The 14,102-nt window shown below is 60.9% G+C and overlaps 2 protein-coding genes across 8 annotated transcripts in view; both read right to left on the bottom strand.

The window, feature by feature from the left end:
* Positions 1-5,522: 5,522 nt before the first annotated feature.
* ABTB1 (ankyrin repeat and BTB domain containing 1) lies at positions 5,523-13,166 on the bottom strand. Of its 5 annotated transcripts, none has more exons than XM_070574554.1 (12): positions 13,001-13,166; positions 11,645-11,707; positions 11,496-11,551; positions 10,323-10,467; positions 9,991-10,150; positions 9,850-9,895; positions 9,339-9,455; positions 9,133-9,251; positions 8,750-8,848; positions 8,478-8,645; positions 6,175-6,375; positions 5,523-6,096 (listed from the first exon to the last, which is right to left on the bottom strand). In XM_070574554.1, the coding sequence occupies exons 1-12, from the start codon at positions 13,054-13,056 to the stop codon at positions 5,890-5,892; spliced, it is 1,437 nt and encodes a 478-aa protein (XP_070430655.1). In that variant the 5' UTR covers positions 13,057-13,166; the 3' UTR covers positions 5,523-5,889. The 5 variants fall into 5 exon arrangements, with proteins under 5 accessions (XP_070430655.1, XP_070430654.1, XP_070430659.1 ...); XM_070574553.1 differs by having other exon boundaries at positions 11,680-11,707; positions 13,001-13,149; XM_070574558.1 differs by having other exon boundaries at positions 11,634-11,707; positions 13,001-13,141.
* Positions 13,167-13,261: 95 nt separating this feature from the next.
* PODXL2 (podocalyxin like 2) overlaps positions 13,262-14,102 on the bottom strand; it is a 40,365-nt gene continuing 39,524 nt past the window's right edge. For all 3 annotated transcript variants that reach the window (XM_070574549.1, XM_070574550.1, XM_070574552.1), the window contains exon 8: positions 13,262-13,759. In XM_070574549.1, the coding sequence (XP_070430650.1) occupies positions 13,547-13,759 (213 nt within the window). In that variant the 3' untranslated portion in view covers positions 13,262-13,546. The remainder of the gene's footprint in view (positions 13,760-14,102) is intronic.

Raw genomic sequence — 14,102 nt, 5'->3', positions numbered from 1 at the left:
ACAAACCAATGTGTGTGGATTTGATTTTCTCTCCTGGGGACTGCTACCCCAGGGAGCAGACTCCACGCCCGCATCCTCTTACAGACTCAGCCACCACTGGGTACCAGTGGAGCCTGGCCACCCCAGCTCCAGACCCCATGGCTACCCACTTCCCCCATGGTCCCACATGGATGCCTGACACGTGCTGAAACAAGCTCTGAGCTGCACCCACGCGTCGCCAACGCCTTGGCCTCACCCCTCTCAGCTTAGGGGGTCGCAGCTTTCCTGCTGCTCAGGCCAAAGTTCTAGACAACCTCCTCCACCCCCCGAACAACGCACCTGACCTAGCAGCGGTCCTAAGGGCTCTGCCTCCCAAGAGCGGCCACGCAGACCATTTCCCTCTGGCCCCAGGTTGTCACATCTCCTCCTGCCGGGCTGGTGACAGCAGCCTGGGATGTCCCCTTTCTTCCCTTGTAATCCTTCTCTCAAGAGCCGCCTGTGGCTGCCCTCTTCCTCAGAGAAGTGCGTGCCCCCTGCCTTCACCCCTCCTCAGTCACCACACCCACCCTGCCCCTTTGCTGCCTTCCCTTCCTCCAGCACATTCATTGCCGTCTGACACGACCCGTGTTCTGCTTGACCACTAGGCAGCTGTCTGTCCTCCCACTGGAACTCAGCTGCAGGAGGCTGTGTCCTTGCATTAGACCCCTGTCTGGTTTCTGGGGAGAGTCCCTGGTAAATATCTGTCCTTTGAGGGAGGGAGGGAGGGAGGGAGGGGAGACAGACAGAACCTGTTGGAGAAAGAGGGAGGTGGGGGGGTGAACGCCTTCTCTGAGCCAGGCCCCGAGCTTGGCCCTGGGTCAACCTCATGGGCGTGTAACCCATGCAGTCACCCAGGGGCCCGTGTTAGGAGGGCCCCCATTTGGTTTAGTGCTCTGCTGTTGCTGTCTTGAAATTCTCAATCATTTTTGGACAAGGCCCCACATATCCATTCTGCACTGGGCCCCACACACATGGAGTGGAGCTGGCCTTGCCCTGGCCCTGCCCTCAGATCACGTGGACCCTGAAGGCCAGTCCACTCCCCCCAGGTCTACGTTCTGCGTACCTGACCCAAGTCTACCTGAGCCTAACTGAGTCAAACCTGGGCAGCGTCCTGCCTTCGCTGGCCTTTCCTGCCTCCTGCGAGCATTCACAGACCATCAGAAGCTCCCTACTGAGTGCCCACAATGTGCCAGGTGCCATGCTGACCTTGGGGCTGCCCCCTAGAAGGAAGACAGACTTGCCACACCAGTGCCTAACAGTGGTGGGGTGGGAAGAGAGACAATGGGGGCATGCAGTGGGCCCGCAGGCTCTCCAGACGCAGCCCTGCAGGAGAGTGGTCATTTGAGCAGGAGTGGAGTGCACAGGCCTGCAGCCAAGGGGGCTCCAGGCTAGACTTGGGGGTGAAGAGAGCTCAGGTTGGTTCCAGAACTTGGACTTTCAGGACAGCTGGAGGAAACCGAGGGCACCCTCAGTGCATCCGTCCAAGGATAGTGTGACAAAGGGAGCCCATATGGTAGGTGCCACACCAGGACCAGCCACAGGGGGGAGCTGACAGCCCTGACTGGAGGGCTGTCAGGGGAGCAGAGCTGCCCTTGTGGGAGGGGCTGCCTGGCAGGCTGTGGCATCAGGTAGAGGACACAGGACACCAACCCAGAAGGGGGCTAGCAGGGAGGGACAGCCACGGCCCTTTCTCCTCCCACCTCCCTGCCACTGCCCTGCAGTCTTTAGGGCCCGGTCCAAGGTGGCTGCTCCAGCTCTTGCCACTGTGTCATCCTGGTTCCAGCCCACAGGAGGGGAAGAAAGAAAGGAAAGGGGCGGGCGTGCACCTTTCAAGGAATAAACCAAAGAGCACAGCTAGTGTTCCAGCTCACATCTAGAACCTGGCCACTGGGCCAAGCTAAATGCAAGGGAGGCTGGGAAACGCGCCAGGTGCCCGCATTAGAGGGTGGCTCAGATACCAGGCTGCACCCAGGAGCCAAGTGTGCACGCCAAGGCTTGCAAGGAGGGGCGACACAGGCTCAGGATCTGCCTGGGAGATGCCAAGAAGCAGGTGAGAATGAGCTAGAGGTAAGCAGGCCCTGCCCAACAAGGGGAGACTGAACCAGCAGCTAATGAAGAGGCAAAATCAACGAGGTTTGGTGACCAACTACGTTTGAGGGCCAAGGAATCAGAAGAGAACAGAATGAACACATGGGCATCTCCAAAACTCCATAGATAAGGAAAAGTTACCAAGTGTGCCCAAAATTGCTCAAGTTACACCTTCCAGGGAAAGAATGGAAAGGCAATTGAAATCCACATTAGTTGAGTCCCTACTCCCACTGGCAGCTTCCTCATAGGCACCCCATTTCATTTTCACACCAGCTTTGGGGGGGTTGGTATTGTTCCTCCCATTTAGACTGATAAGTAAACTGAGGCTCTGAGGGACTCAGTGATTTGCTCAAAGCCAGCAGGACATGCTGAGCTCCAGCCCAGGTCTCTGGGACCCAGGCACAGGACACCCGCTGCCTCCCACAGAAGGAAGGCAGATGACAAAGCAGCAGGGGCAGAGTGCCAATGCAAGGGACAAGTGTCACCTGAGGGCAGCGTCCTGGCTTAAGTTCCGCCTTCAGAATGTCTGCTCCAGGGACTAAGAGCAGGACTCCCAGCCCTGGTGAGAGCTCTCCAAACTCTGTGAGGCCAGTGGCCAGATGGCAGCCTCACCCCCTTGGGCAACTCAGTCTGCTGCAGTGAGACAGGGCACTGAAGGCCACGCAGGAGCTCCTCAGGTAGAGGAGAGAGCAGATGTGAAGGCATTTTTTTTTTTTTTTGCAGGTGGGGAGGATAGCATAGGATGGGTGAAAAAGTATTTTCCATTATAGACTTACTTCATGTAACGACTGGCTCAGTGGCCAGGACTAGCGTGAGGAAAGTGAGGATGCAAACTTTAAGAGGGCACCAAAAATCTAAGTAATCAAGATAAGCAATATTTTAATGTACTCTCTCTATATATATATTTGGTGAGGGAGATTAGCTCTGAGCTAACATCTGTGCCAATCTTCCTCTGTTTTGTCCTTGTGTCGCCACCACAGCACGGCTTGACGAGTGGCGTGTAGGTCCCCACCTGGGATCTGAACCTGCAAATCCCAGGCCACCGAAGCTGAGTGCATGAACTTAACCACTATGCCACCGTGCCGGCCCTGGAAATATTTTTTCATTCAACGGTTTCTCACTTGAAGGCAGGAATGAATTAAAGTTGGTAAGTGACAGAGAGATGCTTTCTTAATTCTAAAAGTAGTACAACCACACTACAAAAACTAAACACAGTCAGATGACCCCAACTCTCACTCAGCAGCCCTCTTCTGTGCCATCAGGGAGCACGCCGAGCCTGCGGGGTGGCGCAGGCAGCCTGAGTGACCCGGCATCCCCCTGTGCAGACAGAAGCTGAGTGACCCTCTTCACGGCCACAGGCAGCTCTGCTGCATCCAGTTACTACAATTTCCTTCACGCCAACTACCCTCTGCGCCGCCTGTGCTGTTTCCCGTTCATCTGCAACTCTGCACTGAACACCTCTGCACACAAGGCTTCCCCACCTCAGGCTGGAAGCAGCATGGAAACAAGGGCCCCCAGGGCCTGGCAGCAGGGGAACCACTGTCCTGGGGGCCGTGACTCTCCTGGCTCCCACACCTCCTAGGCCGCACTTCACCTGCGTGCTCTATCAGTGACCACTAAGAAATCCGTCCGAGTATTTTCCCTAAACTCCCTATGTTTTTACTTAAAATCTGTTAAACATATAAAACAAACTTTATATGGTTTCAAATAATACCTGTAAAAAGATGGGTTTGATGTACCAGCTCATTTTTTCCTAATACCTACTAAAAGAAACGCATGGTAATGAAAACTTTCTTTTAACGTTCAAACCTCACTGCAAACGTCAGCACGTGCAGGCTTAGTGTGAGGTCTGAGGTGGGACCTGGGCTCTCAGGCCGCTGAACAGCCCCGCCCTTCCCGCCTGTGGGTCCCAGGGCCACCAGAGTGAACTTGAGGATGCTGTCAGCTGTCACTCCCTGCTGCCCTCCCTCGGTGGAGCCCAGCATGCCACAAAGACACCAGGCTCCCTCCAACAGGTGCTGGGCAAAACACTTCACAGGCAGGAGCCACCTCAATACCTCAGGCGGGGAGGAACTGCCATAGCCATCCCCAATTTACAGATGGGCAAAGTGGGGCACAGAGCCAGGGTGGGAACCGTGGCCTCTGGTCCCAGACCTGGGCCCTGGGCGTGCTGACCCCTTCAGTCTCATCTCAGGCTGTTTCAGGCTCCCAGGCCCTTGCACAGACCCTGCTCCCCACCCAGCAGGCTCTCCCTGTGCCCCTCCCCATGCCGACCACCCCTCCTCCCTGCATGCCACCAACTTGTTCAACAGACCACTCGTCCTGACCAACACTGAGCAGGACCACTGCTCAACAGATCACCCGTCCTGGCCAACATGCTAGCCCAATGCAGATGAAACACACAGGGGTGGGGGGTAGGTCCCCAAAGTTCTGGAAAATGACAAGAGCAAAAAGGCATGGAGGGCTGTGGAACAGCTGCAGGGAGACCCAGCCCCCCATAGGAAAGCCTGTGAAGGGCAGTGAGCCCCCCTCCCCGGTGCTGTGTGCACCTCTGATTGCAACAGTGCTGCTCCCAGGGCAGAGGGCAGCCAAGAGGGCCTCGGTGCCCAAGAAGGGTGGCGGCAGGCCTAAAGAGCATCCTGAGAAAGCCACCTCTGACCTCCCCTAATAATGTCGCAGCCCCTGCAGGAGAGGCCAGGAGGAGGCTGACCCTGGGCTGAGAGGAGATGGAGGTTCAGTTGTCAGTCCCCTCCTGGAACGAGGCCCACCACAGCCAGCAGCCAGTGGCGTGGGGAGTGGAGGGAGCCAGGGTGGGGCTGGGGTCACTGGGCCCCTTTCCAGCCCTTCCACTTCTCTGCACCCACTCCTCCCTGGGCCTGGTCCTGGTCCTGAGGCTGCAGGGCAAGCTGCTGCCAGGCTGCCCACGGCCCAGCCTGTCCTGGCACCTGCAAAATGCAGGACGGTGGAATTAGACACCACGACTGTATGAACAGCCTTTGGTATACAGCGGGTGCTCAGTGAGTGCGCGCCAGAAGTATTTATGACTCAGAAGCCAGTCCTTCCCTGGTGTGAGAGGGGAGCAGCTTCTGTGGTTGCTCAGTCAGCCCTACCCCACTGACACCCCCAGGGCCACCAAGGGGGCAGGTGGGTTAGTCTGGCTTCACCCAGAGGAGCCCGTGAAGGGAGCTGTGCCCAAGGGGAGGCCCACCACCGCCATCAGAGGGGCTGAGCCCAGCTGGGAGGTTTCAGGGCTCCTACAGAGAGCAGCTGCCTACTCAGACCCACAGTCACAGGGCTCCCCAACCCCGAAGGAGGCCCTGCTGGGCACCCAACCCCGCCCTGGACGAGGGGCCCCAGGCCAGAGGCCCTGCCCGCCCCTCCCCAGCTCCTGCTCCTGTGCCGACACAGGCTCAGGCTCCACAGTAAACTCAAGCTTTATTGCCACATGCAGACCCTCCTGCTCCCTCCTGGTCGGCTCAGCTCCGGGAGGCAAGGCAAGCTGGGGCCAGGAGACAGGGTGGGGAGGGGTGCTGGGGGAGGGAGGCCCTAAGAGACCCCTGCCCCAGGTTTCCCTGAGTGGTGCCCAGCCCCAGAGCCTTGGGGGCTGGTTTGTGCCCTGGGGAAGGTGGCTCACCCCAAGGTAACCCTCCCCAGGGCCCCCAGGCACACCAGGGGAGGGGAGCCCCATGAGCCCCTCCTCATGGGTACAAGGAGCAAAGAGAACAGCTGGGCACACAGTCGACCACATGTGCCATCCACAGGGAGCCCCTGGCCTGGCGGTGGTCAGCAGTCCAGGCCGATGGACACCAGCAGGTCCTCGAGGGCCCGGAGCCGCTGCTGTGCCTCCTCGATGGCACTGTAGGTCTGCACCGTGCTGGCCACGTGGAAGCGGATGTCATCCACCAGGGGGATGGAGTCTGTCTCCTGTCGGGCCGCCACGGCTGCTGCCTCCTCCTTCACCGCCTCCGCGAAATCCTCTCGCTCCACCAGCTGTGGACGGGCCGGCTCAGGGCATGCCTGTCACCGGCCCTCAGCTCGCCCCCGCCCACCGAGGCTCCCCTCGCCCACCTTCTCAATGACCTTGGCCATGTACTCAGTGCACTGGTCCTCGAGGCGCGCCAGGCGGAACAGCTTGGCCACACGCCACACTCCCACCACGCTATCCTCGTCCAGCAGCTGGGCCAGGCTGCGGCCGCACAGCCGTTTCAGGCCTGGCAGCAGGTACATGTCAGCCACACTCAGCACATCGTAGGCCGCCTCAGGAGGCAGCTGCAGTGAAAGAAGGGGTGAGGGAGGGTGTGTCACCAAGGCCTCTCAGGGACCTGGCAGCAAGGCTGGGATCCACTGGGAGAGGGTGGAGGCTCCAGGCGGAACTCCCTGCCCCTGCAGGCGTCCATGGGACCGGGAGGGGCTGGGGAAACTGGGGTTCGCATGCCTCAGGCAGGGCCTCAGCAGAGGAAAGAGCCTGAGCTCTAAGCACACAGCCCTGGGCTTTGAAATTCCAGCTGGGGGACTCTGCCCAGCCACTCCACCTCTGGGCCCAGCTCCCTCTGTGAGGCGCACACAACCACACCTGCCTTGAAAGGCTGTCAGGAAAGTAGAATTGAAGTTGCCATCCAAAACCAAGGCCGGGACCCCACAAAGGGGGAGTTCACTATTTACTGCTCCCCGCCCACAGAGGCTGTGGGATCCAGGGCACACCCACACTGTCGCCTGTGCTGGGAGAGACCACATGAGCAGCCGCGTCCAGACTCGGGACAGCCCCAGGGCACAGGCTGGAGGCAGAGTGGGCAGGACCTTTGGAGCACATCACAGTTCACCCACCACACTGACTTGCAGCAGGCGCTCCACCTGCGACACACAGTCATCGGCCCGAGACCTTACGAGGAAATGACTATGGATCCCATTTTCTCGAGCAGGAAACTGAGGCATGGAGCAATTGTGTAACTAACCCAAGATCACACAGAGGGGCTAACCTAGTCTAAAACCAGGTTTGGAGCCAAAGTCCACGCTCTGAGCCTTAAGAAACAGCCCTTAGGGTGGCAAAGCTCCTTCCTGAGGGGTAAGGATGGGCCAAGGGGGACACTAGGTGGCAGGGGCCAGAGAGCCGGACTGGTCGCAGGAGAAATGAAGAAAGGAGGCGGGAGGGATGGCGGCCTGAGGAGCCCGCAGGCGGCGAGGCCTGGGGAGGGAGCCCACGCAGAGCGGCTGGCAGGCCAGTGGAGACTGCTAGGAACGGGGGCTACAGGAGGCAAGCAAGGAGCTGATGTCCCAGCCCCCTTGTCTCCCATGCCTTCTCTCACAGGAAGAGGGGCCCAATCAGAAACCATGGTTCCCAGCCTGCCTTTTAGGCAAGTATGGCCGTTAAGTTCTCTCCAGCGTGACCTGAGAACTGGTGTGTGCAATTTCCACCTGGCCTAATGCAAAGGAAGCTGCTTGCCCTGTCTTCCTCTTCCTCCTGAAGCATGAGTCAGCCTGTACCCCAACCTCCCTGTGCAGAGGAGAACAATGCCCAAGGAGGGTGGGTAAGCTTGGGGCTGTGACCCATATCTGGCCTCTGTTTTCGTAAATGAAGTTTTACTGGAACACAGCCACACCCATCATCTCTGTACTATCTATGGCTGCTTTTGCACAATGGCAGAGCTGAGCAGCTGTGACAGAGAACCTGTGGCATGCAATGTTTACCACCTAGCCCTTCAGAGAACAGGTTTGCCGACCCCCACCCTAGCGCATGCCAGGGTGACAAGACAGAGAGGAGAACCTGGGTGCCAGCTAGCCACCTGCCCTGGGCACTCACCTCAGACACAAAGGAGAAGCTAACTTCTCTCTTCAAGCCCCTGCATTTTGGGGGTCTATTACAGCAGTGTGGCCTTTACGCACACACACACCGCCGACAGAGCGCACCTTTGGCCCTACCTGCTGCTGCCCATAGCGCCCCGTGTTAGGGATGCCTCGGGGCAGCTGGAGACAGAGGGAGGCAAAGGGAGGACAGGGACAAGAGAATCCAGAACCCCAGCGATCCGCAGCAATCCAGAGGGGAGGCTCAGGGCTCTTCGCTGTTGTGGGGATTCAGGGTTACTGTCCCCAACCACCCTCTGGCTGGAGAACTTAGGGTGGCTGACACTATGTCCCTGTGTCATGTGCTCATGACATCAGTCACTCATTCCTGCTCTGGAACCTACCAAGGCCCCCTCTGCCTGAAAGAAAAATCCAGATGAGTGCCATACTCCCTCTCAGCCTCATGGAAAGCCTGTGTACGGAGCCAATCATGACCTGGCACCCCTAAACCTCCAGGAGCACCCATGCGCACCTGTGCTGACTGCCGTGCCCACACCGCCCCCAAGTGCACGCAGCCCGCCTGAGTCCCGCACCTCCGTGTGGTCACTGTATATGTAGTAGAGCACGTGGGTGAAGACATCGGGCGAGATGCCGTGCAGGGTGATGGCTGGGAGGCCACCTGAGGCCTCCAGCTGCTCGTTCTCCCGGAAGTGGTCATCCAGCAGGGCCCGGAAGTAGTCGCTGCGGCCGCAGAAGAAGGCCTGGGGGAGGCTGGGCTCAGGAAGGGCAAGGTCCAGGGCTTGTGCCTGGAGGAGCCGGCCTGGGACTTACGGGAGGAGCTGGGGACCAGGGGAGGGGACGGCACCTTGTGGCAGAGAAAGCTGCAGCCATCCACCCGGAAGCAGACGTCAGGACAGCTGTTGAAGCCATCGGGGCAAGGGAAGGGCAGCTCCCCGAGGTCACCCTGGGGGATGGGAGAGGAGGGGCCATGAGGGCAGGAAGCAGAGGAACAGGGGCTGGCCCCACCAAAAGTCAGTTCTAGCTTGATCCTGGAGGATGGACTACTGCCCCATTTACAGATTTCAATACGAGACAGACAACAAAAGCCACCAAGCTCAGGAAACAGAGGTGACGGGCTCAAGGTCACACGAAGAACTGAATGCAAGTGCACAGGGCTTGCCTACCACAGTCCATCCCCAGACACCCCTCCTGCCCACCTGGCCCAGCCCCAGGCAGCCGGGCACTTACACGGAGCTCAGGGGGCAGGGCACAGTCGGCCAGCAGGGCCATGTCCTCCCGGAGCCGAGGGTCTGCCGGCAGGGGCTCGATGGTCAGCACCTTCACACATGTGCCTGGCTTGGACGCCACTGCAAACGAGAGAACGTAGCTTCAGGGAGTCAGGTGGGCCCTGCCAGTTCCCATCCAAGGCCCTGAACCCCGAAGCCTGGACGCACCGAACTCGGACACCTTCTCACACTTGGCCTCCAAGTCACTGAGCAGGTCCCCCAGCTGGCACTGCTTGGCCAGGCGCTCACAGTCACTAACGTGCTCCACGCCAATGTCCAGACGGCCTGGGAACAGCATGGGAGGTCCAGGGTCTGAGAGGGGACCTCAGCTGTCCTCTACAGCTGAGTTTCCTAGGAGGTGGTCCTTCCCACCCAGCCACTTGGCTGCAGGGCTGGGACTCCTGGGCCTGCTTGCTGCCTTGGTTTCCCCATCAGGAGCCACCGCCTGAATTCTACAGGCCCCAGGATAGAAGAGAAGGGCCTCAGTCTGTGGGTGGGGAAAGCTCTTCCTCAGCAGACACACCAGTTCACTGTCTCACAACCTGCTCTAGGAGGCAGCTGGAACCGCCCAGGGGACAAAGTACCAGGAGGTGAAAGGCCCAAGGCTACAGCAAGGTCTTCTGATGGACAGACCCGCAGGCCCCTCCCTGTCCACCCCACCTGGGCCTGGGGGGGTCACCTGTGTACAGGTACTGCAGCAAGGCCCCAAAGGCCACGGGGTTTATCTGTGGGCAGAGACAGCAGGGAGGGAAGATCAGAGGCAGAGGCCCAGCACAAGCCCCTGCTGCTCCTCCACCCCCACCCCCAGGCAACGACAGACCAGAGGGTGCCTGAGGACCACGACGCTCTTGCCCTTCCACTTGGTGTCCAGCATGTTAGCAAAGTAGGCACTTCGTGCACCTAGGATGCAGCGATGTGCCCGGAAGGGCTTTCCGTGCACCACGAAGACCACGTCGCTATGGATGCCCTGCTCCAGAAGCCTGGCGACGGGCAGGTGGAGGGAGTGCTCAGCAGAGCGCCTCCCCTCAGTCTCACCACTCTGGTCCCCCATCCCATCCCGCAGGAGAGCCTCGGTCCCATGCAGACCACACCCACCACAGACCCACTGGGCACCAGGCTGTCCCAACCCTGGCACCCTGTGCTTTGTCTCACCGCTGCAGGAAGTCATCATAGTAGTCCCGCCTCCTGCAGGAGGCTGTCACTTGCTTGTAGTCTCGCAAGGCCCGGCGGATGGCGTCACTCAGAGCCCCATAGAGGCAGCGCTCGCCATCGAAGGTGTTGGCTTCGCAGCGGGCTCCTGGGGGCAGCAGGGCCACAGGGCTGGATGCTGCAGCTCAGGAGGGACCTGGTGGAAACCCTAATCTCCCTCCCCCTCCCCACACACGGGGCCCATAAGCCCTGGAGACCCCTTCCCAAATGCCCCTGTGCCTACTCTGACCCCAGTGTCCTCACTGCCGGGGACTAGGCCCATCTGTGTACACTCACACACGCACACACTCACTCACACAGACCCGACTACACAAAACAGCAGGCTCGGAGGCAGGCCCTGTTCTGTGTATTGGGAACACAGCCACAAACAAAGAGACAAGCCCCTATCCTCACTGAACTGAAACTCCAGGGAGGCAGAGGAACAATAAACAGGTTAACAAATGATGTCAGATGGTAGGAAGGAGAACAAAGCAGACAGAGTGACAATGGTCATGGCTGCCACACAGGGAGACCACAGGAAGTCAGTGTGGCGGTGACAATGTGCAAAGACCTAAATGAAGTGAGGGGGTCTGCCAAGCAAAGAGCTGGGAGAGGCCAGTCTAAGCAGGAAGAACAGCGAGTGCAAAGGCCCTGAGGCAGGAGCAAGCTTGGAGTGCTGGAGTGCCAGAGAAGAGCCCAGAGTGGCTGAGCACATGGGACAGCCAAAGGAGGCGAGGCCAGAGGGGGAGGAGCAGGTCATGCAGAAGCTCACAGGCATGGCAAGGCACTCCAGCTCTACGCCCCCCGCAGTGGGAAGTCAGTGGAGGAGTTTCAGCAGATCAGACTCGCTGTGAGATCCACCTGGCTGCAATTGGAGAAGAGACTGCAGTGGGCACAGGGGCAGCTGCGGGCCCAGAGGAGAGCCTGGCACTGCGTCCAGAGAGACGCTGCAGCTAGGCTGGGGGGCAACAGTGGAGATGGGGCAGTGGGCAGAGCCTAGAGCCAGTTCTGAAAGCAGAGCTAACGGCACCTGCTGATCGGGTGCAGGGCGAGGGAAGGAGAGGGCTCAAGGGCATCTGCAAATGTGGACACGCCTTTGCCTGCACACATGTGTACACACCCCGCCCCTCCTCTCACCATTGGCCAGAAGGTAGAGCACCAGCTCCTCGTGCCCACAAAGGCAGGCGTAGTACCTGAGGGAGGGAGAAAAGGAGTACTGGGAGGCAGTGGTCAGGACTGAATGGTCCAGCCCAGCCCCCCTGACCACCCACCCACCTGGCACTCACAAGGGGGTGCTGTCCCACTTGTCCCGTACATTCACCTCCACGTCTCGCTGCTCCAGCAGGTACCTGAGCAGGGAGGAGGTCAGAGCCTGGGTCAGGAGAGGGTCATGGTCTAGGACAGCAGGCTCGTGGAAGGGGAAGGAGAAAAGACATCCCTTTTGGCTGAAGAAGGTGCGGGCAGGTGACAGGCAGCCCAGAGCAGGAAAGGCATCCACGCAGAGGCACAGCACAGACAGGGTGTGGTGGGGGGGGGGGGGCACCTAAGGCAGGCGTGAGCGTCAGAGGTCAGGCCCAGAGCTGAGCTGAGGAGGCTGAGACTCTGGCCTGACAGCACTGGGGCGGGGCGGGGGGGGGGGGGTGGCGGGAACGACTCTGCTTATGCCAGAGTCCCCTGGCTGCTTGGGACAGCAGGTTGGCTAGGGAGACTGGAGGCAGGGAGACCAAGGAGGAGGCTGCTGCAGACGTCCTGGTGGCGTGGAAGCATGAAGAGAAGTGGACAGATTCTAGAAAGCGGAAGTCAGGAGACGGTAGCTGATGAGCGAGGTGGGGGGGGGGCGGTCATCATGGATGGCGGTGGAGCCACCACTGAGGAGGCAGCCTGCGGGAGACATCCAGGTCCGACCCGGGAGTGCTAAGTTGCATTCCACTTCCGCGGTTATCAACTAACTCCTAGGTGGCACCTGATGTGGAGGCGGGGTGGGACGTGGGGCACGACCAGGGAAGCTGCGGGAGTAAGGAAACCCGGGACCAGCCCAGGAGAGGTCGAAGCGGCGGGTCAAGACCAGGCAATGGGGAAGGAAGGGCCAAGGAAGAAAGGCGCCCCACAACCCAAAAGGGCATCCCCTCCCTTCCCGTCTGGCCCACGGAGGTGGCGATTTCAGCACAAGGTTTGCTTTAGCTGCATTTAGGAGTTTGCGACTCCCCAGGGACCAGAGACGATTCTGGGCTCTAAGTGTTCCCAAAGCTAGCCCTAGAGCGCATCACAAAGAGGCCAGGTCGCGAGTCTGGCCTCTCGGCCCTGAGCACTCAGTCCTCAGGAAGACCTTTCTCTTCCCTCCGCCCCATTCTCCTGGGGGCCTCCGCGTAGCAGCCCTCTCCTCCAGAAAGCCCTCCGGACCCCAGGAGTAAATCATCGCCAGGATCCCTTCCCCGCCGCCCCCGTTCGGAAGGCTGTCGTGGCCGCCCCCTTCGGCGCCCAGACGCCTGCAGACGGGCGTCTGCGGTGGGTCGGGCGCCGGGCCGAGGGCTGCACCGGGGCCGCGGCGCCCGCGCGTCCCGCCGCCGTCCACTGCACGCCCCGGGGCCGCAGCGCTCCCAGGGACCCCCGTCCGCGCCCTCCCGGAGCTGCGGGGTCCTCACCGCACTCGGCCCACATCCCCCTTCCTGCAGCTGGCGAAGAGATCGCTGGTGTCCATGGCGCGGACAGCTCGGACCCGGGCCGAACGACCCAGGCAGCGGCGGCGGCGGCGCGCCCGTGCCGGATGTAAACACGCGCGGCCCCGCCCCGCTCGGCAGCGGCGCCTGGCGCCCGGAGGACCGAGCGGCCGCGCAGCCTCCCGCCGGCCAACGCCCCACCCCCCACGCCCCGCGCCCCCGGAGCAAGAACGAGTCGGGCAGGCGGACCGGCTGGGCCCGGCGTGGCTCCGGGCGGCTTTAATGGGGATCCCGGGGCACGGGAGCACTGGCCCCTCGGGGCGTCGGGTGGGACAGGGGAGGGCTGTGCCAGACTGCTCTGTGAGTCGGTGAGAAGCGGGGGTACCCCGCACCGAGGGCTGGACTGCGGGGGAGCGGGCGGGGCCGCGCGGGAAGGAGGCGGCAGTCCGCTCCGGGCCAGCCCTGCCCCTCCCGGCGCAGCCCCGGGGGGCCAGGGCGAGGCCGCGGGGTCGCAGCGGCGGCCGGGCGCCCTCACAGGTGCGTGTCCTCCTCGAACACGTCCGAGTCCTCGGGGTCCCGCTTGCCTCCCATGAGCGCGCTCCAGCCCCCAGGGCCGTTGACGGCCCCGCCTCCGTTCAGGCTGGGCTGCTTCTCCTGCATCTCCGACTGGCTGTCGCTGGCCACGTCCAGCGTGGGGTTGTCGTGGCAGCCGTTCTCCACGAAGCGCAGCTCCTCGCCGTGCGACTGCAGCGGTGGGAGAGGGCTGCTGGGCGAGTGCCGCCGGCCCGGCCCCCGCCAGCCCCAAGAGCGGCAGGCACGCGCCCGCTTGACGGGCTTGAGACCTTTACCTTGAACGAGTCACTTCATTGTTCCTTCCCTAGTCTGTAAAACCCTACACAGGGAATCCCCAGGGGACCCTTGACAGATGGCAGTTCCCTTCTGTTCTGGTCCCACACCTCAACTCCTTTCTTAAAATATTTCTGTTGATTCTTTTGCACTAAACCACCCTGTGGCCTTGCTGACACCATCTGACCCCTCCCAACAGCCCCTTATAAAGAGACTCCAGGAGACTCCAAGGAAAAGTGGG

Source organism: Equus przewalskii, chromosome 15 (assembly GCF_037783145.1).
Source record: "Equus przewalskii isolate Varuska chromosome 15, EquPr2, whole genome shotgun sequence".
Lineage (NCBI taxonomy): Eukaryota > Metazoa > Chordata > Mammalia > Perissodactyla > Equidae > Equus > Equus przewalskii.
This window is presented reverse-complemented; position numbering and strand designations above follow the sequence as displayed.

Bases quoted from the DNA above. Each gene is read 5' to 3' on its own strand.
- ABTB1 (XM_070574554.1), bottom strand. From the start codon at position 13,056: ATGGACACCAGCGATCTCTTCGCCAGCTGCAGGAAGGGGGATGTGGGC. The intron at 9,456-9,849 runs GTGACCCCCCCA...TGCTGTTCCCAG, and splicing joins GCTGCAGTACCTGTACACAG to GCCGTCTGGACATTGGCGTG. The intron at 8,646-8,749 runs GTGCCGTCCCCT...AGCCTCCCCCAG, and splicing joins GCAGCTTTCTCTGCCACAAG to GCCTTCTTCTGCGGCCGCAG.